This window comes from Elephantulus edwardii, unplaced genomic scaffold, assembly GCF_000299155.1.
Source record: "Elephantulus edwardii isolate Elephantulus edwardi_28Jun2011 unplaced genomic scaffold, EleEdw1.0 scaffold00151, whole genome shotgun sequence".
NCBI lineage: Eukaryota > Metazoa > Chordata > Mammalia > Macroscelidea > Macroscelididae > Elephantulus > Elephantulus edwardii.
In genome coordinates this window covers 149,857-173,416 of record NW_006399901.1, presented here as the reverse complement: position 1 = coordinate 173,416, position 23,560 = coordinate 149,857, and the positions used below count along the sequence as shown (strand labels likewise).

Genomic DNA, 23,560 nt, shown 5'->3' with positions numbered 1-23,560 from the left:
ATGAAAATTAATAAAATATAATTATAGGAAAAAAAAATAAAGAGCAATGATAGTCTAGATTTTAAGGTGCACCTGATTAAGGCTGTGGTCTTTGCAATTACTTGCTATGCATCAGAGAGCTGGACAATGACTAAGGATGACAGAAGAAGAACCGATGCCTTTGAGTTGTGGTGCTGGAGAAGAGTATTGAACATACATACCACCAAGAGAACAAACAAGTCTGTCTTGGAGAAGGTGAAACAAAGTTTCTTATGGAGGCAATGATTTTTCTTTTTCTTTTTTATTTGTGTGTATATGTACCATCAAATCAGATCTGACTGGTACAGGAGGAGACTGCCCCTCCTTCTCTAGCAGAGCATCTGGTGGATTTGAACTGTGCACCTCTGGGATTGCAGTGCAGCTTCTTGCCACTAGTCCACCAGAGCTCCCTGAGGCAAGGATTTTGAAGCTTTGGATTTTGCCCATACTTTGGGCATGTGGCCAGGGACAGTGTATGAGAGGAAGACTCTGGGATTAGATGTGTTGGAGTCAGTGAGACTGGCTCAGGATAGGACAGGGTTCAGAACTATTGCACACAGGGTATCTATGAGATGACTCGATGGCACCTAACATACAGAGGTGTTAGCCACAAAACAGAGTAGGCAAGTATGTTTCCGGTGTGCTGGGGGCTGGCCCTTCCCTAGTGGTGAGAGGAAGCCCCCTTCATGACGCTACAGAACCTCCTCCCTTGCCGATGACAAAGAAACTGAACTGAGCTTCAAGGGCAGGGAAACGGATCCGCACACTGAGAAGGTTTGCCAAGGAGGATGTGAAGAACCAATCTAACAGCAGGTGCTGGATGAAGATGTGTGTGCTCCAAGCTAATCTTTTCATCCTTCTCGCAGCCTGAAGCCAGGTACCATCACTAAACTATGTGAGATTCCTGCTGCCTGCACAGCTTTAACGCAGGAGGGGCTGCACTTTTAAAATCAATAGTACTTTTTGCAAAAATAAGAGCTATTTCATTATGTTTCTGATTTGAGTTTATAATAAGTTAAAAAACAGGGTCTGTACTCAGTCTGCACTTTGTTACTCTACATCTTACTATGCATCTGAGAGCCGGACAATGCATAAGGATGACAGAAAAACAATTGATGACTTCGAGCTGTGGTACTGGAGAAGAGCACTGAGCATCCCACGGATGGCCAAAACAAACAGATGTCTTGGAGAGGGTGCAGCCAGAGTGATCTTTAGAGGCAAAGATGATGAGGCTTCGCCTCACATACTTCAGCATGCTAGAAGGAGCTATTTCTTGGAGGAGGACATGATGCTGGGAAAGGTGGAGGGTCAGTGAAGGAGGTGACGACCCTCAACCGGGTGGACTAACATGGTGACTGCTGCAATGGGCTCTTGTGTGTCGGGAAGTCTAAGGATGGCACAGAATAGGACAGGGTTCAGATCTGTTGTTCTTAGGGTTGCTGAGTTGTAGTCGAATTGATGACACCTAATAACACCACCACCACCACCACCACCACCACCAACTGTCTCCTATTATTGTGGCTCCATCACTTCTACAGATTAAAACGATCAAAGTGGAGTCTCTAAATGTTTTAAGTGCTAATCTCCCAATGGTAAAATTTCCAGGACTCTGTTACCCAAGACACTAAAATTGCCATTTGACCGTCGATCGCCTGCCATCAAGTAGATTCCGACTGAACCCTGGAACTCTTTAAGGGAGGAGCCTGCCGCATCTTCATGAATTTGAAACTGCCATCTTTTTGGTTAGCAGACTAACAGGTAAAGCTCTACATGCCGCCTGTGCCCTTAAAGCCACCATATGTTCTGTCTACTGCTCAGTATAAAAACACACACACAAAATTATTTTTTTCCTTTGACTGATGTAAAAATAGTCCCTAATAAAAAACTGCTCATTGAGAACCATAAAACCTGAGTTTTATAGAATCTAGATATGGCAGCAGGCCCATAAGAATAAGGAATCGAATTGACAAAATCACAGAAAAGCATTGAATCAATCTGATTTTCAAGAAGCCAAATGAGTTAGGAAATCCATAACTAAATAGAACTTTAGTAAATAACCTGCTGTAATATTGTGGGACATTCATTAGACACTCATTTATTTTCTAAATTATGATATTTTCATGACTTCATTTTATACAAAGTCATCTGTAAAAAGTTTTATTTAGAAAGCAAATAAATTAAGTTAAAACGTGCTTCAGTTTATCCAAATTTTATACAAAATTTGTAGGAACTCAAACATGGAAAGCAAACTATAACTATGGTAATCAAGGCAAACTACTGTGCACAGTGTTTGTTGTTGTTTGGGGTTTTGTTTTTGTTTTTGTTTTTTTAAGTCCCTTCATCTGCACATTAGCACCAGCAATGAGGTATTTTACCCCTTTGGGAGAAGCTGCCCACACAGTTGCATTCAGCAGCTGACCGCGGTAAAAAGAGACATTCTAGAGGCTGAGAAATGAAACACGTTTCTGGGTGCAGGCTGTGTGTTCCCAAAGGACAGCAGACTATTAATGGTCTGGATAGAAAACCAATTAGCCTCAGAGTGAGAACAAGATTCCCCACCCAAACAAATCCGTAATCTATAAAGGCAGCTTTACTCTCCCTGCGCTCTGGGCAAAGGAGGCATTTACAGGTGCTCCCCGTGGGCCAAGATCTCACAGCATCAGAAATAATCAAGTGTTAAACTCTGAGGACTCAAACAGGTTTGTGCTGAGTGTAGAACTGGGCCCCGGTCCCTCAAGGCTCAACTGACACTTAATTACCTATGATCTAATTGAAGCCCCAAAATAGAAAGTGAGGCTGTAAGATCTCTCTTCCTTTCCTTTCCCTCCCCTCCCCCCCTTCTCTTTACCACTGGACTGTGAAAGAGTTGCCCACGCTAACTCTGATGGAATGAAGAGGTAACCCATTTTAGCAGCCTGCCCCTAATCCAGTCTCTGGTTATTGAACAGGCACCGTGGAGAGACTTCAACACACCCGGATTGCAAAGTAGTTCACGCCATACATTTCCAGGTCCTGTGCTATCTTCAGATATTCCATTTCCGCTTCGTCCCTGTAAGGAGAAGGAATCAGTCATCACTGGAGCTGACAGAGAAGGTAGGGGGAAGCACATGCCCCGGGGGGGCCCTCTCGATTTGCTCTTCCTCTAGAATCCTGTCCCCTGGCAGCAGATACAAGGCAAGGTGGACCCGTGCCAAGCTCTTCCCAATGCCGAGTGAATTAAACATGCCGAGGTCAGGCAGCATTTCCCAGTCCCATAAAAACAAGAGCACAGATTCATTATAACGTCTCCTGGCTTCAATTGCAGACTTTGCCCTTGGTAAATAATGACACCCATCTAAGTCGCTCAAGCAAAGAAATGTGGCGTCTTATCTTCTCCCCTCAAATGTACCCAGCATGTTTAAATTGTATTTTACCTGACATGTACTTTCTTCAGCTAGCTTCTGTCCCAGAAACCACTCTCTTGGCAAGCTACTTCCTGATTTTACTTTTTTGGCTTTTGGTAACACTTAAGGCAAGAGGCAGATATTCGGATGGTAAAACCCAAGCGAGGATATCTATTTCTAAATTACAAGGAAAACTTAAAGGAGGTTTTTGAAAACCACAACAGATTGCAGAAAACTCCTGAATTGGTAAAATACTGAATAAGTAAAATTTCTTTTCCTCCCAATATCAAAATGCTCTCAAAAGAATTTTAAAAATTCAACCTTCAATAACAGCCAAGTATTGTTAAGTAGGTGGAACAATTTTAAAACGTCACATGTAAGTTTTCTTGGGGTTGTTTTTTTGTTTTTAAAGTCACATATACTTTTGATGTAAACTGCTATAATCACCCTGCAAAAGTATTTGTCCTTTTTTCTTCTTCTTCCTTATGTCTAATAGTAAAACCTTGGTAATCTAAATATCCCACAAGTGTGAGGTAAATCAATTATGTATGGGATACTTGTTGAGTACTGTAGAGTTGGAACTGACCCACAGCTGACGCCCCAGTGGGTTTTCAGAGGCAGTTAATCACAAGTGAGAAGAATGCCTATCCATCTCCTGAGGAGTAGCTGGTGGTCTCGATCCGTGTGCCTTCAGGATTGCAGCACAACTTCTTGCCACGATGTCACGAGAGCTCCAGTGGCATATCAAGAGTTCAAAATGGAAAGACTTTTCATTCCGTCCAGCACTAAAAATGGGAAAGCTACTGCTGATCCCACAGGCCAAATATCACAGTATGAGGCTGAGCAAAGGAAGCCAGACACAAAAAATTACAAACTGTCTGAATCCACTGCTACGAAGTTTAAAACAGGCAACACGAACCTAATGAAGTTAGAAATCAGGAAAGTGCTTTCCTTGAGGAGGAAGGAAGAGAGAAAGGTGACTTGGGAGGATGACAGGAAGTCGATTTCAAGGAGAGCAAAAACATCTTAAAAAATTAAAAGGCCAATGAAAGATATTCCACCTTCTACAATTATTAGAATGAGATAAAAAAGGCTTGGAGAATAATGGAGAGGGGAAGGCCACACTCGTAAATGCCGCTGAGAGGGACATACACAGATACAATCTTTTTGAAGGACAATTTGGCGGCCTCTGTTGAAATGCAAATTTCTCATCTCCTTTGACCTGGCAGGTGGCTCTTCTAAGGAATCTACCCTCAGAACTACTTACAAAAATGCACATCTAAGACTATGCATAGTGGATCTTTCTGTTACTGTTGTTATGTGCCGTTGTGTAGTTGTGACTCATAGCAATCCTATGTACAACAGCCCTGAAACTTTTTCCCCCTCTCTTTTACTTTTGTGTGGACTGTCAAATTGGTTCTGACTGGTACAGGAGGAGATTGCCCCTCGTTCTTCAGCAAAGCATCTGGAATAGCCCTGAAACTTTCTCTATCCTGTGCCAATCTTATTGTCTCTGACACACCAACCCTCATCACCCCAGTCACTGCGTCAATCCAGCTCGTCCAAGGTCTTCCTCTCCTGAGCATGCATCTTCCCAAGCATGACATCCCTCTCCAAGGACAGGTCCCTCCTCGCAACATGTCCAAAGTTTGTCAGCCTCAGAATCCTTGCCTCCAAGAAGCAGCCTGGTTTCACCCTCTCCAGGATGAAGTTGTTTGTTCTCCTGGCAGTCCGTGGTATATTCAACACTCTTCTCCAGCACCACAGCTCAAAGGCATCAATTCTCTTTCTATCATCCCTACTCATTGTCCAGCTCTCTAACATGTAACAAGTAATTGCAAAGACTATGGCCTGGATTAGGCGCACCTTAGTCTCCACACTGATGTAGTTCGTTGCTCTTCAGTACTCTGGAAAGGTCTCTGACAGCAGATTCTCCCAATACAATTTGTCTTTTGATTTCCTGGCTGCTGGTACCAAGAGTGTTGATTGTGGAGCCAAACAAACTAAAGCTGTTTACAACCTTAATCTCGTCATCATCTATCCTAATGCTGCCAATCAGCCCAGTGGTGAGAATCTTTGTCTCTTTGATGTTGAGCTTCAATCCATATTGAAGTCTGCAGTTCTTGACCTTCTGCAACAAACACTCCAGGTCCTCCTCAGTTTTAGCAAGCAGGGTTGTGTCATCTGCATAACACAGGTTGTTGGTGAGTCTTCCTCCAATCCTGATGCCACACCCCTCCTCATACAGCCCAGCCTCCTAGATGATCTGTTCTGCATATAGATTGAAAAGGTATAGAGATAGAGCATATCCTTGGCATATATCCTTCCTGATTTTGAACCATGTAGTGTTTCCTTGCTCTGTTCTGTTGACTGCCTCCTGGTACACTGAAGCAGGGAGAAATCATAAGACAATATCTTCTATGCAGGTACATGGAAAAACAGTACTGAAATTGAATGGCTGCACCTCTTCCTTGTCTTTTATATACTTCTGTAGTACATTCTGTTTAACAAGTATATTGAAGTTTTATAGATTTTGGTATTTTGATTCTTGATTTTGTTCTTTTTTTAAAAATCCACTCAGAAATGTGAAGCAGGAAGCTGGGCTTACTCACCTGGCCCGGCCCCGGTGCTCCGCATACCATGCAGTTATTCTCTCCTCCCACATTTCCGGAGTCATTTGATACAGATTTATCACCTACCGAAAAACACAGCAAAATAAAAAACCCACGCATAAGGAAAAGTTTTGGTATTGTTTGACATTTTTATGATGATGTATCGTTTTTTACAAAATAGCATGGCTATTTTTAAAAAGCCACACACAGGGAGACAGTCACTGGCTGAGGTGGGCGTGTAAATAAGCACCATTCAATTTGGATAACAACTTGGAAAAGTGGCACTATTACTCAGGCTGAGGTACGTCCCCCGCCTGCGGTGTCCTCCTTTCCTGGGCTCTGCACCCTAGAGACCGTCTCAAATGAAGTAGCCCAGTCAGAGGCAAGGCTAACTCTCCCCGGAACCCCTGAGGCCAGCTTGTGTGAGCCGCTGCCTTCACCTACACAGAAGCCGTGATGCGAGCAGATAAAGCCAGTGAGAGGTGAGGAACAGGCTTCATTACCTACTGACAGCTGAGTGGAGACAGTAAATTGGAGGAAAGTCTTTCTTCTGCAGCTAATGAACAAGATGAAGAGCACTGCAGACTGAGGCCACAACGGCCACCCTAACTCATCCTCTATTGCCCAGTGCAGCTGCAAACAGCTCCGTTTCCCATGTGAACAGACTGCTCCAAACGCTTCCCCAAGAACTAGTGAGGCTCAGCTACCTTGATGAAAACGACCAGGCAGGAGGACATCTGCAGGCCAGGCCAGTCCTGGCAATGCCCCAATCCAACTCGAAGAACCTTGGCTTCTTAATATTCATCACAGCTACTGCACGCTCTTTAGTCAAGATTTATTACAAAATATTTTTAAACCTGTTCTTGCCATGTACTGAAATATTTTTAAACCTGTTCTTGCCATGTCCTTCCAATACCACTTCAAGTCCTTCAGGCAACTTCTCTCCTCCTCTCTTTTTTTGAGGGTAAAATCGTAAAGATAGATTTATTAGAAGGTCACATCCCCAAAGGGATGGTCATGTCCCCTTGAAAGGAAATAGGGAGAGAGAGTGCCCAAGCAGCTTTCTTGCACATGATAGTCCTGCTAGGCCTTCCCACACAGGTTGGAGTACACCTCAATTTGATTTCTTACCCTTTTTGGAAGCAACTCTTCCTGGGCCAAGAATCCCCGCTTGTGAACTGAGGGGTCATAGTCACCATACTGGAGGGAGAAAAAAAAGAAGAGCAGGTAATTGAGATTCTCTAACTGCCTTTTCTGAACACAGCTAGACTCTTCACTGCCTCCCAGCACCCGGGAGCAATTCAATTCTGATGACATGTCAAGATTTGAACCTTGCTAGTTTGTTATCCCTGAATGAAAATACAAAGCGGATTATATCTACCAAGAGAGTTGCACGATCCCATAAGGGATGGATGGGAGATAATGGGGATAAGAATGTGACATTTGTTTAGAAATGTGACCAGGCTTTTTTTTTTTTTATCCTCAAAGAAAGCAGTCACCACCAGAACGCGTTAGCTTTTGAAATGAAATAAAACATAACTGTGCAAGTGTGATGAGCTGTGTGCGGTAAGAGTCTTACCTATCTGTGATACAAATGCTTCCAAGTGGCTGCTAATTGGAACAAATTGCTGGTTGAGAGCCGGGAAAAACAATGGAACTATTTTCACTCACAACTCTGAAAACCGCTTTGGAAAAATCTACTGTCAATCCATACAAGTCATATGAGACGTGACGGCATGTAACACCACTGTGCTCACTAACGCATGATTGGTTAGCTAATGTGCCCCAAGGTCACTGACCAAAGTTAGGGATGCTGCTCTGCATTTCAATTTCTTTGTCCAGGAACAATGACTTTACAATTTTGTTTCCGATTTATGTGTGTGTGTGTGTGTGTGTGTGTGTGTGTGTGTACCATCAAATCAGATCCACCTGGCACAGGATGAGATTGCCCCTCCTCCAGCAGAACATCTGGTGGATTCGAACTGCATGCATTTGGGATTTCAGTGCAGCTTCTTGCCACTAGGCCACCAGAGCTCCCTTGGTTTTGTATTTTCAAGGAAGCGCTTCTCTTATCTAGAAAATTTAAGTCTAACCAGGAACTATTAAAAAAATAGAAAGGTCTTTCTTTCTTTTTTTAAAAAAAGCAAACTACCAAAAAACAAACAAACAAAAAAACACACAGTATAATAGAGAATTAAAGTTTGTCTCTTCCGTATCATTCAGTGGCTTTTCTTTCTTTTTTTGGTGGTAAAAACATAGCCAAGAAAACATTTGCCAAGTCAACAATTTTGTACAATTCACTGGGGGCTTTTCTTCTTACTAAAACTAGCAAAACTGAGTGCTTTAGAAAAATTGTCTCTGTTTACATCCTTCTTCTTTTTTTTTTTTACATGCACACCCATGTTTATTGCGGCTTTGTTCACAATAGCAAAGAGACGGAAGCAATCCAAGCGCCCATCAACAAACGAATGGATAGAAAAACTATGGCACATTCATGCAATGGAACACTACACAGCAGTGAAAAACCAGGAACTCATAAAATATTATACAACATGTCCTACTAGGACCTCTTCCATGCCAAGAGGGAGGAGAGTGAGAGGGCAGTGTGGACATCTGACTGGCATATGTTGCCACTGGCCTAAGCAAGAACTCTTAGTGAAGGGAGACACGTCACCTTAGAGTCCTCTGGCTTTGGAGATTCTCAGGCCTTGACCAGCTCTACTTCCTGCCAGGAGCATCAAGAAAGAACCAAGAAGGCTAGAGGAGGGAGGTTTTTGGAAATCTCTTGAGCCTCCATCCCCAAGACAGGAAAGAGTCATCCCACGGAGGGGCTGGGTGAACTCTGAGGAAGTTAGGGGAGATGTTTACATCCTTCTAAAAAGAAACATTTCCTTTCTTTTAGAAAAAGAAAGAAAGGTCAGACATTAAGCTGTCCACGCTATCTCCAGATCGACTCAAGGGATTGCTCCACGCTCTCATTCTCAGAGACCTACTTCTGACTTTTCGTGTCTTCTCCCAGCCCAAGTGCACACCAGACCCGAGAGAGACACTCCCAGGACTGAAAGAAGATGCTCATTGCCAACTTAAAGCCTTCCCTCAGACCACACCACCCTGAGTGTAAAAGCCTCATGACTTAATATTTCTCATAAATATCCTATGATTATTTGTGAATGGCAGAATGACGTTGCTTTGTTTTCCTGTGTGTGTTAAAGAATTCATTTGTCTGATTTCAACTAAATATGCAACCATTTTGGTAACCTCTGAGCTTTTCTTTTCTTCATTTAAAACACTCAAAGTACCCTGGTTTCTGTCACTCTCTGGGGAGTTCTGAGAGGCTGATGGATCAGGAGCTATACTGAGCTTTAACTGTACTTTCCCAGCAAACAATTACAGAACATGGGTAAGAACTCTTTTCTGGAGGTTCAACTCCAGCACCTTCACTTATTGATTTATGTAATCCTGGAAATTTTTGTGATTCAGTTTCCTCATTGGTTTAGTGGCAATAATAATAATAATAATAATAATACAGCTCATCTTACAGATGATGAAACTTCATCTCACATACTTTGGGCATATTATCGAGAAGGGCCGGACCTTGGAAAAAGACATCATGCTGGGAAAGATAAGGGGTCAGAGAAGAGAGGAAAATTCTCAATAAGGTGATGAAAACAGTGGGTTCGAGCACATCGGAGATGGAGATGATGAGGAAGGCCAAGGTTAGAGCAGGACAGGACAAAGTATCTATTGTTCATAAAGTCTGAGTCATAGCTGACTTTATTTTAAAGTACTCTTGCTGAGTTTATTACTATATCTTTTGGTTTGCATACAATCATTCACATACATCGTTTTGTTCTTGTACTCAGTTTGACAGCACCTAACAACAACAATGGAGATTAAATGGACTAATACCTAGGATGTTTTTAAAACTACTTGACACATAAGCATTCAGTATAACTGATATGAAAATTTAAAACTCAGGTTGTGTGACTTCTTTGAACTGTTTTATTTATTAAGTGAACATGCTATCCTCAGAGGATATGTCAAAGCAGGGGGGCTCTGGAGGTTCACCCTGAGGCCCTGGGTGAGGCTTCCTCTCCCTAACCTCAGCTTCCTAACCCGTCCAGCGGAGGGGAGAAGATAGCCTGCCTCACACGTGTAGTGCGCGTGAAGGAAGTCTTCTTATTGTTATCCTCTGCATTATTCACAATGACACTGGTAGCTGTTTGCCTCTCACATTTCAGAGCAGGTAGGAAGCTGAGCTAACTGCATTTGCAACCCTTTAACAAAACGGAACCAACTCCAATGTGAAAGTAAGCAGATATGCAAAGTTAACATTGTAAATTCAGGTTCCAAAGGCTTGCAAAACGAACTACCACATTATTTATACAGAGCTCCCAGCTACTCCATCGATCAAATACATTATGTCTGAAAATTTTCAGAGGTGCTGAGAGAATTTCTCCAGTGGACTAACTCCACTTACAACATTAAAGCTACCTTGATGTGTCTCTCTGCTCTTAAATGTCTCTTTTAAAAAAAACAAAGGCAGGGAGGGGAAAAAATTCTTAAATTGTGACAATTGGTAAGTATAAAGGAAAGCCCTACAGCTCCACAGATGGAGATGGCAGTTCTTCGCCCTTTTATATAAGAGCCGCATTCTGATAATATAACCAGCAGTGAATCGACTGTAAAGCTAATGAAGCTTGGATTTCAGGTCTTTGCACCTGCATGGGCCTGCACCTCATTTTATATTCATAATTTTCTATTCTTACATTAAAGAGAGCCTCCCAGATGACATAAATTCCAGGCCTTACAAAAACATAGATCTACTCCTGATATCAGCCAATCATATTGAAATTCAAGAAGGGAAGTTTACCATTTAAAGGACTCCTGGAGTAAATCTGCATAGGTTAATCAGAGACTCCTGGATAATAATCTCTGTTTATAACAATGAAAAAAATCTCCAAAAAGAAAACAAGGCCCTCCGCCAGCCAAACCTGCTGCTCTCAAGGCTATTCTGGTTCACCTGACTCAAGGCAAATGGGTCCTTCCATTGTGGTTTAGAGGCTGTAAATCTTAGTGGGGAAAGACTGTCCATCTTTCTCTGATCTGAGGAGTGACTGGTGAGTTGGATGCAACTGCCAACCTTTTAGTTAGTAGTCCAATATTTAATCAAATATGCACCAGGACTCCCTCCCCTGTCTATGTGTACAGAAAAATTAGATCAAATGCTCTGACCTCGATTTCACAAAGCAGAAATATGTGATTAATACATAAATAGTAATAACAGCTGATCTCTGTCATATGCCAGTCACTAAATTCCAGGTGGATTAAAAACTTAGATCTATAAACAAAAAAAAATCCATAAGAGAACACGGAAAAAAATATAGAACACATATAGAATAGGTTGGGGAAGCCATTCTAAATGCTACTACACACACACACACACACACACACAATACTGACAAGTCTAAGGGAGCTCTGGTGGCCTAGGGGCAAGAAGCTGCGGTGCAATCCAGAAGGTGCACGGCTTGAATCCACCAGATGCTCTGCTAGAGAAGGAGGGCCAAACTCCTCTGGTGCCAGCTGGATCCGATTTGACGGTATACAACAAGAGAGAGAAAAAAAAAGAAAAAAAGATTGACAAGCCTATGTGTAAAAATAGACACACAGCTTCCAAAAATTAATCAGAAAAAATAAACAATACAGTAGGGAAATAGGCAAGCAGTAAAGTTAATGTACAGGAAAAAGAAATATAAACGGCCAATAAATCAACAAAGAAAGGTTCGGCCTCAATGGCAACTGAGGAAATACAAAATGTTTTCAAATCTTTTCTTCCTGCCCCATCATTACTAGTAAAAATGAAGAGTGATTATATCTATTGTTGGTAAAAGTGTGGAAATGGATTTTTCTCATATACGTTGGAGGTTAAATTAAGCTAACACTTTTAGGACACAATTTGGCTCATTTATTTAAATTTGTTTTCATAATTTTTACTGAGATAAGACACATATAATTTAAAACTCACCATTTTAAAGTATGCAATTTGTGGGTTTTAGCATATTTACAATAATACTGAAACATCATCACTATCTAATTCCACCACATTCCTAATAGCCCAAAAACAAACCCTAGAGCTATAGTATCTCATATGAATGGAATTACGTAATATGTGACCTCTGTGTCTGGCTTCTATCATTTAGCATTATTTAAATGTCAAGCATTCTTATCCCTCAAACCAATTATGTTATCTTTTGGTATTTACCTTACAGGAATACAGGAATGTGTCCTTAATGTCCACAATATGTTCTGTGAAATAGGACATTATGTGATTTGGATGTTGTGTGAACACCATCTCAGATGTTGCATGCTTTTGCATATATTTGCATCTATCATAGTAATCCCTGTATAAGCTGCTGAAGCTGCTCCATTAGGACCCAGAGCCTCAGGGCTTGTGAATTTACACCTGCAGCTCTAGGCATGAGGTACTCTCTAAGGGGCCTCAGGCAGCATGGTCAGAATGGGAAGCAGAACATCTATAACCTAGCATCTCCGCTCAGGCACAGAGCAGCAGAGCATGTGCAAAGAGCAGCCAGCTCAGGGGCTCAGGGACTGCAAGCCATGCTCGGCGCAGCCCAGCTGCAAACTGTCACCTGGAGCACCTCCAAGCAAGCCCCTCCTCGCTGCCATGTGGGCGCAAGTGCCCTACCTGGACCGATGCTGTCCATATACCTCTATTATTCATATGTGCTCAAAGCATGTAAGGATGGCTGTTGCATTTGCCTAAATAGAAAAGTAACTGAAGGGAAAACAAGCCTGAATAACAACTAATAAAGAAATGCTTAAATAACCGACAGCCTTCTACTCTATGAAATACTGTCTGCAGTTAAAGAGAATGAAGACAACCTAGGTGATCTGACAGTTGTCAGTGAAAGAAGCATGCTGGGCAGGAATTCCTCTGGAGAAGCAACCTAAAAATGGAATTTCTGGGATTAATAGGTTGCCTCCGCAATCCATCACTCTAAAAAGGTTACAATGGGTCATATTCCCTAAGGAGCAAATCAGTTCCAACACCGTGATAGGAATTACCCTTACAATCTTATGAGTATAAACTATTACCTTATTGTTTCAAATTGCCTTTTTCCTGACTACGCACAAGCTTGAACATTTTCCCATATTTAGTGACTATTCTAATTTTATCTTCTGTCTATTAAGTGGCTGTTCCTCTTTTGCACTTATTTTTTTCTGTCATTTTCTTATAAGAGATGTCTGTAGAGAGGCACATCTTGTCAGTTTCATACAATTGTGTTGTTATTATTTGATGTTGTCAAGTAAGGCCCTAAGCAACCCTATGAACAACAGATCTGAACCCTGTCCTATTCTGTGCCATCTTCAAAGTCTCTGACATATTCAAGTCCATCGCTGCAGTCACGGTGTCTGGTTACATTAACTCATCTCGTTACAGTCTTAGAAGTCTACCTTGCAACTCACAGAAACCCTATGTACAACAGCCTTCAACCCTGCTCTATCCTGTGCCAACCTATCCCCATTACTCCTGTCACTGACTCAGTCCATCTCATAGACGGTCTTCCTCTCCTGCACTGTCTCTCCACCCTCCCAAACATGATGTCCCTCTCCAAGGACTGGTCCCTCCTTGCAACATGTCCAAAGAATATCAGACGAAGCTTCAGAAGTCCAAATCAAGCGTGGTGGTTCTCGGGCAAGTCTTTCTCTCCGGAGACTAGAGGAAGATTTTTGTCTTTTCCATTTCTTCTTCTAAGTCCTTGGGGATCTCCATCGGTCTTATCACACCTTTCCTCTGCTACTTGTTTAATCTCCTTTATATCTCAAGAGACTGACTAAAAACATACGCTACAAAAATCCTGCCTCATGAATATACAAAGACCATGTCTCTAAATGAAATTATAACTACGAGCATACCCACACACCGTCAAGCATACTGTCGCTGAGTAGGGTCTGACACGAGGAGACTTTCCATCTGATTTCCAAAGCTGTAACTCTAACAGGACACCACATCTGTCTCCTGTGGACCAACTGGTAAACTCAAACTGCTGATCTTTCTGTTAGCAACCTAATTATAAATATTCTTACTCACTCACTGCTGTTGGCTCAGTTCTAACTCTAATAATCCTCCATCAGGTTTCCAAAGCAGTAAATTTTATTCAGAGAGACCTCTCATTTCTTTTCTGTAGAGCTGCTGGTGGATTCGATCCACCGGAAATTCAAAGCCTTTCGATAAGCACGGCAACAGCCTACAAATTATGCTCCCAGAGCTCCTTTCACTACAAGCATTGTTGCTGTTTTGCCATTGAGTCGGAATCGACCCATAGCTGACAGCCCAGTGGGTTTTGAAGAGGCAGTAAATCACGGGAGATTGCCCATCTTTCTTCTGCAAAGCAGCTGGTGCATTCGAACCACAAGCCTTCGGGACGGCAGTGCAGCTTCTTACCACAAGGCCACTAGAGCTCCTAGTCACAAGCGCAGAGGTTAGAAATGACAGCACCTGTTTTTGGAAGACACAATTCAGTCCAGAAAGGGGAAGACTCTTGCGTGTGTGCACAAGAGTCACAGGAGAATTTCCAGTGAGGCACTGTCTATAATAGGGAGAAAGTGCAGACAATGTGCTCCTCCCTCAGAAGGAATTGGATTAATGAATTGGTTTTTGGTGGCCTAGTGGCAAGAAGCTGTGTTGCAATCCTGACGGCATGCGGTCTGTGGCCACCAGCTGCTCCACGCGAGAAGGATGGACAATCTCCTCCTGTGCAATTAACTGCCTCTGAAAACCCGCTGGAGGGTCAGCTATGGGTCAGTTCTGACTCTGGTACATAACAACAAACTACTATACCACAGTTAAAATCAACTACATCTACACATAACACACAAATAAATCTCAAAAAAATCAATGGTGTGGGGAGGAACCCAACTTGTAAAAGGATATTCCAAGTACAGCACCATTTATATGATCTTTACCTCCTGGATCTCTTGTCAATTATTTGATCACAGACTGAAATCTAAACCTTATATTTGCTAAACAGGACACTAATCACCACCTTGTGATTGAACTCTCTGTCTCCAAACTCGGCCACTCCAACCTGCTCTTCACAGGACTACCAAGGGACCCATCTAAAACAAAAAGCCTCCGCAAACCCCATCAACCACAGGATAAGGTTAAGATCCTTTAAGACCTGGCTCCCAAGCTCCACTCTCGCCGTTCTGCTCCTGTACTTTACATATCTCATCTCTCTCTTTCCTCTCTTCTTGCAGGCACCACTGCATGACCAGTAAACCACTGTCTCTCTAAAAAAAAATATTTTTTTTGACTGTTTGGGTATCATTTACCTCGGGTCTCATTCTATTACAGCTTCAATTATGACAGAACCTGCTGCAATTGCTTGCTATGTGTTAGAGAGCTGAATAATGACTAGGGATGATAGAGAATTGATGCCTTTGAGCTGTGGTTCTAGAGAAGAGTGTTGAATATACATACCATGGACTGCTAGGAGAACAAACAAGTTCGTCCTAGAGAGAGTGAAGCCAGGATGCTCCTTAGAGTCAAAGATTCTGAGGCTTTGTCTGACATACTTTTGGCATGTTGCAAGGAGGGACCAATCCTTGGAGAGGGACATCATGCTTGGAAAGACGGAGGGACAGATAAAAGAAAGGGAGACCATCAATGAGATGGATTGATACAGTGACTTGGGTAATGAGGGTAGCTGTGTCAGAGACAATAAAGTTGGCCCAAGATAAGAGCAGGTTTTAGGGCTGTTGGACATAGGGTCGCTATGAGTCGTAAGCAACTCAGTGGCACATAACAACAACAACAACGGCATTCTTCAGCATCCCAGTCCTAAGTTTAAGATCAGTCTGTACATCATCAATTTCTTAAGCCCTCTGCCACAGTGGGGCACAATGATGAGATAGAAGCCATGCTTGTACATTATTTCTCCCAGGATGTCACTTCCTTCCACAGAAGCAATAACACTGAGGGGAGAAAAAAGTGCCACTTGAGTTCCAATTAAACCAGGTTCCCATGTGTAGTAGCTTAACGTTAAGCAGAACCATGTGTGGAATTCATGGGGATTGTCAAGACCGGGCAGCATTGCATTCTGCTGTTGATGGGATAGCCTTGGGCAGGGGCGAGTTTGACGGTAGCCATGGGAGGATCCTATAGCAGGTATACCTACACCTAAAGCAGGTATTCAGAGGCAGTGAGTCTCACTGGCAGTGAATGCCCATCATCCTCCAGCCGAGCAGCTGGTGGATTCGAATCCCATGCCTTTGATATTCAAAATCATTTTTACAAAGAAGAAATTTCAGACAACAAATTATCAATATGGAATCCAACAGGTGGCTTAAACATTGAAGTATGGATTGGTGTACCATGTGACCAGGCCCCCCCCCAAAAAAACCCCAACCCACGCTTTTGAGTCAAACATAAGTCAAATCCTAACCAAGAAATATGGTCCTTGTTAACTGAACCATGTGATTAATATTTGTATTTATACTCTGAGGGTAATTGTTTCTTTATGCTTTAGAATTAACTGTGTCTATATCATTTGAACAGCTGAAATGCTGTAATGAATACATTTGCTCATAATTATGTTCCATGTGTTAATGAGCTCAATTCACTTTCTCCTCCACACCTCGAAAGTTTCTTTTTGTTCCAGGAAGGTTGTGGAAGAAAACAAACTGAACACAATAGAAGGGACCAGTGTAGTTTAGGAAAAGCTTGGACTAATGTGATCGTGTAAATAAAGCTGAAATTTGGTGAAAGGCAGTCCGTGCTACTCAAAGGCTGCAATGTTCTAGAAGCAGCCACTTTTTTTGTCCCAAAGAACAGCTGTGTTCAAACTGCTGATCTTTCTGGTCTGACCACTTAACCACGGCACCACCAAAGCCCCTTGGTTATGCCACTAAATGCAAAAACCAAACTGACTGCTATTGAGTCTAACCAGCCCATGGTAATTTCACATCAGGTTTCCAAGGCCACGGGTCTTAACAGGAGAAAGATGTCTTATCTTTCTCGCATGGAGCAGCTATAGGTTTGATTGCAGCCTTTGAAATCTATTCTGTGGACAGCACACACTGCCTTTCACCAAATTCCAGCTTTATGTCCTTTTAGTTAGCAGCTCAACACTTAAGCAACCACACCACTTTTGGTTAAACCACTACTGTGAAGTCCTGTGAGTCAAATATGGCTCACACTGACCCTACGGACAACACAGATAGGAACCTTGTCCTGTCCTGAGATGCAAATCAAAACCACAGTAAAATATAATTTTATTTTCATTAGGATGGCCATTAGATTGGGGGGAAAAGAAAACAAATGTTGGTGATAATGTGGGGAAATTAGAACACTCATCCACTGGCGGTGAGTATGCATAATGAATACAACTACAACGGAAGACAGTTTGGCGGTGCCTCAAAAAGTTAAGCATAAAAACAGCAAGTAGTCCAGCAATTCCACTTCTTTTGTTTGTTTGGGGTTTGTTTTGTTTGTGGACTTTTTGGGGGTTTTGTTGTTTTTCCCCCCATTTATTATTAATTTCAATGAAAATTAACAGAGACTTTGGATTCATTCATTGTTGCACTTTTCTCCCCGCCCCCCCGCAACTACTTGGAAAAGTAAAAGAAAAATTCTTTCATTGTTTTACAATCCTTCCAAGTCCACTCCACGATGCAGCCTTCACTCTGGACACCTGTCATGACAAAAATCCCTATAATTTTCCCTCTTAAACAGTTTGTTCCCTCATCTGTTTCAATGCAGTATACATTATTGAACCCATCCTTCTCAGTCTCCCCCCAACCCTGAGGTCAGTCCTGCTTTACAACACTGGCACCATGCAGTATTTGTCCTTTAGTGACTGAGATACTTCACTCAGCATAATGTCCTACAGGGTCACCCATTTTGAATAAGATTGCATGAGTTTCTTGATTTTCAATGCAGCGTAGTATTCCATTGTGTGAATATACCACAGCTTCTCTATTCATTAGTTTGTTGATGGGTACTTAGGTTGTTTCCAATTCCCTGCTATTGTGAACAAAGCCGCAATAAACATGGGTGTGCATATATCTGCTTAGATGTCAGTTATGGTCTCTTCGGGGTATATTCCTAGTAGTGGAATTGCTGGGTCAAACGGTAGCTCTATTTGCAACTTTTTGAGAAAGCACCATACTGCCCTCCACAATGGTTGCATCATTTTACACTCCCACCAACAGTGAATAAAGGTTCCAGTTTCTCCACAACCTCGCCAGCATTTGTTGTTTGCTGTTCTGTTAAATTTTGCTGTTCTGACTGGGGTGAGATAATATTTCATAGTTGTTAGCAATTCTACTTTAAGGCACATATTTGAGAGCTGAAGGTAGCAAGCAATGTCAACAGACATACATACACTAGTGTCTACTACCAGATTATTCAGAGCAGCCAAGAGGCCAGAAACAACTTAAGTGCCCATCAATGCATGCACGGATTAACATGTAGTTCACACATATTATGCAGCCAGAAAAAGAAATGAAATCCTGACAGACGTCACAACATCGATGAATGCTGACAATGTCCCAAGGGAAAGAAGTCAATCACAAAAGGACAAATATTGTGTGGTCTCACTTACCTGAATTAACAAGAACAGGAACATGCATAAAGACTGAAACCTATTAGTGGTAACAGGAATGGGAAAGGGGGCAGGGGGGATGGGGACCCACTATTTGGAAGGAGCAATTTTTCGTTTGTAGTGATGGGAAATGTGGCAACAATTAAGGACAAGAGATGCCCAAAATGCTTAATGTAATTGAGAGCACTATTATCAGACACCTAAAAACTGTCCATCTGGCAAATGCTGTGTTATAAAGATGCACCCTTAGAAGAATTTTTTTTTTAAAAAAAGAGTGAGCTAAAATAAAATGACATACAAGTAAATGGACAATATAGAATACTTTCTGCATCTTAAATCCCTCACCTGCAAAATAAATGTGTACCAACCCTGGCTATGAAATATTCATGTTATAACATTTTATAAACCAGCAGGCATGTAACATCTTACTAATATTATCATGAGATATTCTATTCCTTTTAGTCAGCAAGACTGTTTGGAGAAATCCTTCGTTTCCTAAAGGCAGACTTTAAACCACAGATTACCTGTATTTAGAAAATTCTGAAATTTTACTCAGGGAAAAAAAAGCAGCCTCCTTTGGATGAGTTCCATATGCTGCCTGTGAATCACTTTTCTCTCTCAACTAGTAGGATTCAAATTAGTAGAGCTTTCCTAGTGAAATCTGTTTAAACAAACATCTGCCGATTCCCTAAAGTGATTTTTTTTTCTCTTTCTCTCTCTCTCCCTCCTACAGGTGGCCTTTGAATTTGTGACCCAAAATCCAGGCACAGAAAATGGAGCCATTCAGACTGAAGTCCTTCAGGAGAGGTAATGTCCTTGAGCGACTGGGTCTCCTCTTAGCAGGGGGAGGAAAGCGGGCTGAAAAGGAACTCGACTCTGAGCCAGGAAGCGCTTGCATTTAATGAAAGCGACAACGACTGCTTCATCACTGTCAGGATGATGCTGATTGAAAGGACACAGTTTTCCTGTTATTAATATTCTTAATTAAAGCATAAGAGGAAGCATATGTTTTAGCTGAATCGAGGCCCATTTTCTGTTTTCCCAATTACTCAGGTTTTCAGGGCACTGGAATAGGGGAGGTGCAAAATGCAAACCCAAAGTCACGGATTGTGCCTTTCCCTTTACTCAAGTTTGCCCAAGGTCTTGGGCAAGTTGCTGAGGGCAGACACTTACATTCTTCCTTTAGTAATCACATCTGCGGCAGAGTCAGGCCCCTCTCAAGGCCTGGTGAATGGTCATCAGATATTAGAAGAGTCAGCTGATGATTAAATTGGTTCTAGTGTTTCTGTTTTCCTTTTTTATTGTGATTTGACTGAAAGTTTACAAACTGGTTTTCCATTCAACCATTTATCCACATTTTGCTTTGAGACACTGGTGGTAACAGCATTCTTCCACTTCCTACTTGTGATTCTCTTTTTCTCTCATTTTTCTAGCCTACCTCTTCCTGTCTTCTGATCTTTCTCCCTGGGGCAAATATTGCCCCTTCTAGCTTTGATTGCTCTAAAAAGTGAATACCTTCCTGGTGTTAACTGTTCACCTTACAGGCTGATTGTTTGGTGGAAAGTTGAGTTCAGTCAGTGCTCCTATTGTTCTGACAAACAGGTACAGACCTCCTTATCCTCTCTCAAACAGCAGCCTAGGTAACATCTCATCTTAATTAGAAATTAAAGTCTACCCAAGAAAAGTAAACTAAGAAGTCAAGAGTATCTTCCATCATCAAATGAATGGATAGAAAAAACAATGGTATATTCACACAATGGAATATTACACACCACTGAAATACTAGGAACTCATAAATTATTACACATCATGGGTGACCCTGGAGGACATTATGCTGAGTGAAATATCTCAGTCACAAAGGACAAATATTTTATAATGCTCCTGTTATAAAACAGGACTGCCATGGGGGTTGAGGGAAAATTAAGAAAAGAAGGGATAAATAATGAACACTGCATTGGGACAGATGATGGAAAGAACTGTTTAAAAGAAATATACAATTATGCATTATTTGTATGACAAAAGTCCAGAATAAAAGGTGCAAAGCAAGGTGGACTGGGGTTGGAGAGGGAGAAAATTAGGCAACAATGAATAATTTTTTACTTTTTTTTTTTTTAAAAGCAAACTGGGGCTGTAGGGAGGAAAATGTGCAACAATGAATGAATGAAAAATCCAACTTTTCTGTAAACTTTTATTAAAATCACAATTAAAAAAACTCTAAAAAAGAAGTTAATAGTAGCTTAACTACTTTTTCTAGTACTATAAGGAAATGGCTTTATGGACACATGTCACTAAAAAGGAGGAGGGGAAAAAAACCCATGAAAAGGACTGTATTTAAAGACCGTAAAAGCCATCAGGGTAAAAAAAAAAGCCATCAGGGTGTCCAATTATGGAGACATCTGACTCTGCAGTGTGAGGCAGAGCAGAGGATAGTGGATGGCATGAGATTCAACTGGGGAAAGTGAGGGGTGTGAAGCAGCTAGGCTAACCCTTAAAAAGACAGAAGGGCAAAACCAGAAGATATGCCCTCCGCCTCCCTGCTACCTGGACAGCTCAGTAGGGTTTAGGGGACACAGATCCTGCAGAACTCAGCCAGGGGCCCAAGGACACCTAGTGAGGAAAAGAAATGGGGCTTGTTTTGAGGGAGCGACACTGGTTCTCAGATAAGCTAAAAACAAAGACCTGAAGGCCTTCTTCAGCCAAAAATTGAAAACCATAAATTCACTTTTTTCTACTTATAGTCATATACCTCATAATATTCATTCAAATAATACTTGACTAAAGTGTACGTCTGTGTTCCCAACCCTTGTAAAATGTATTATAATAAAATTTGAGGTGTAGACAATGATTCAAAATAACAAACAGGTATTACTTTTCTTAATACATCAAAACATTATTATTGTTGTTGTGTACCATCAAGTCAGAACCAACCCATAGGTGACCCTCCAGTGAGTTTTCAGAGAAAGTTAACTGCACAGGAGGAGACTGCCCATCCTTCTCTTGTGGAGCAGCTGGTGGGATGATGATGATGATGATGATCATTTTATGTATAAAAAGGTACACTATAAACACTATGTGCTGTAAAATTTCACATTTGACTAACTGACATTAGACCTGAACTGATTCTCTATATGGAACTCATTCATAATCTGGTGGCTGCCTGAATATAACATGGTGCTCACACAACAGCTAAATCACATAATGTCCTAGAATGTACTGTGGGTGTTAAGTGCCACATGACTGTAATAATGAGAGAGACTGTTCTCATGAATGGAGTTGACCACATGTGCAAGTTGAGATCACAGACATTTCACAGAGTCATACAATTCTCACTTGAGCACTTCTGTATTATACATTACTCATAAATTAGTTGAGTTAAAATGATCATGTACACACACACACACAAACTCACACACAAACGAATATACAGAAATGGGATGACTATCATGGTTCTCTGTTATACTGGTGGCTTAGGTGTAAAAAAGTGTGCTGCAATCCCAAAGGAATGCAGTTCAAATCCACCAGCTACTCCATGCCGGATGGGCAATCTGCTCCCATGCGATTTACTTGCTTCTAAAAACCCACTGGAGGGTCAGCTATGAGTCAATTCTGACTCGATGGCACACAACAACAATCATGGTTCTCTAAGCCCATAAGTCCCTTAATATCTCACATCCTGGGGCAAGTCTCTCCCTGAAGTTCAGAACCTGCAAAAAAGCAGTAGGCAGGAGCGATTCGATGACATCAGTTAATGCCCTGGGAGACTACGCTTTTCTTCTGTGAGCCTACCTTAGCCTGAACTGCATAAGAAGCCAGGAGCACAGACGCTTCGGGAGGGCAGTAGATCTTCTCATCTAAAATTTGCTTCTTTACCTGCAAGGGGCAACAAGAAAGACATGAAACCATGAATGGAGAAGGCAGAGTGCAGGCCTGGCCCAGCCGACAGTTGCAGGGTATTCTAATGAAAGCTGCCAAACCCGCCCATTCTTCATTTTCTGACAAAGGGCAAAATTTGCTACGGATGCAAACAGGTTGAGAGTTCAGCGACTGAGAAGTCACTGGCAAGATGGCTTCAGAGAAAAACCCCTTTTTGGCTTCTCTCTCAATCCCACGCTGAAGAGTGAAAACAATCTCATGGTTAAAACCCAGAGTGACATCTGGGCCGTGACAGAGGCGAGCTGTGAACGCGAAAAGTGTAGGGGCAGCACAGGAGGTGATTGCAGCCTCGGCATCCCGCTGAGCACACTCAGCACGAGAGGAAATGGAGTCTGCTTTTAAGTCTTAACATAAGACAAAAGTCGCCCGGGCCGCTGAGTTATGACTGCAGGGAAAAGCCATCACATCACCGTGCCTGTGCCGAGGAAGAGGGAAGCAATAAAGTTTGATCGATTAAACTTGTAAGTACATAGTGAGGTCCAGGAAATATAATTCGTAAGCCACGCCGTTAAATTAACATATCTCATTGCACTTCATTTCTTCGAGTGGTGCACTGTGTGGTGTTCCAAATAGAGAGGAAGGAGAGGCACTTGAAGGGGTGGCACCCCAAAATTCAGAGCAATGTTGAAACACTAAGCTGATTCTCTTCACAGATGTTAATAGGCGGCCTTGCTTAGTCACAAGAGCTCTGCCTTCCAGGAGCTTTATAAGAAAGCAGTTTCCCTAATTCTAGGGCCTTCTAAAAAGTCCTGGTGTCCAGGTGATGTTCCAGGGTCTACCAGTGCCAGTTCCAGCTGCTTTTACGCCATTCCAAATGGCAGTTCCACATGTGTAAATTTTCACGTCAGTACAAATCACTAGGTCTTTCTTCTAAGGTGTCTATCAACAGGTTCAAACTACCAACCTTTTCGTTTAGCAGTCAAGTGCTTAATCATTTGCTCCACTCAGGGAGATTTTCACGATCCTAGGAGATTTCTTTCAGAGG

The 23,560-nt window shown here is 42.0% G+C and overlaps 1 protein-coding gene across 6 annotated transcripts in view; it reads right to left on the bottom strand.

Annotated features, from left to right (window-relative positions):
* Nucleotides 1–23,560, bottom strand: part of NF2 (neurofibromin 2 (merlin)) — a 96,495-nt gene that overhangs the window by 32,275 nt on the left and 40,660 nt on the right. For 5 of the 6 annotated variants that reach the window (XM_006894764.1, XM_006894766.1, XM_006894767.1 and 2 more), the window contains 4 exons: nucleotides 22,429–22,512; nucleotides 7,145–7,213; nucleotides 6,014–6,096; nucleotides 2,992–3,067 (listed from right to left, as the gene is read on the bottom strand). In XM_006894764.1, coding sequence (XP_006894826.1) covers nucleotides 2,992–3,067; nucleotides 6,014–6,096; nucleotides 7,145–7,213; nucleotides 22,429–22,512 — 312 coding nt within the window. The remainder of the gene's footprint in view (nucleotides 1–2,991; nucleotides 3,068–6,013; nucleotides 6,097–7,144; nucleotides 7,214–22,428; nucleotides 22,513–23,560) is intronic. The other variant, XM_006894769.1, reaches the window with a different exon arrangement.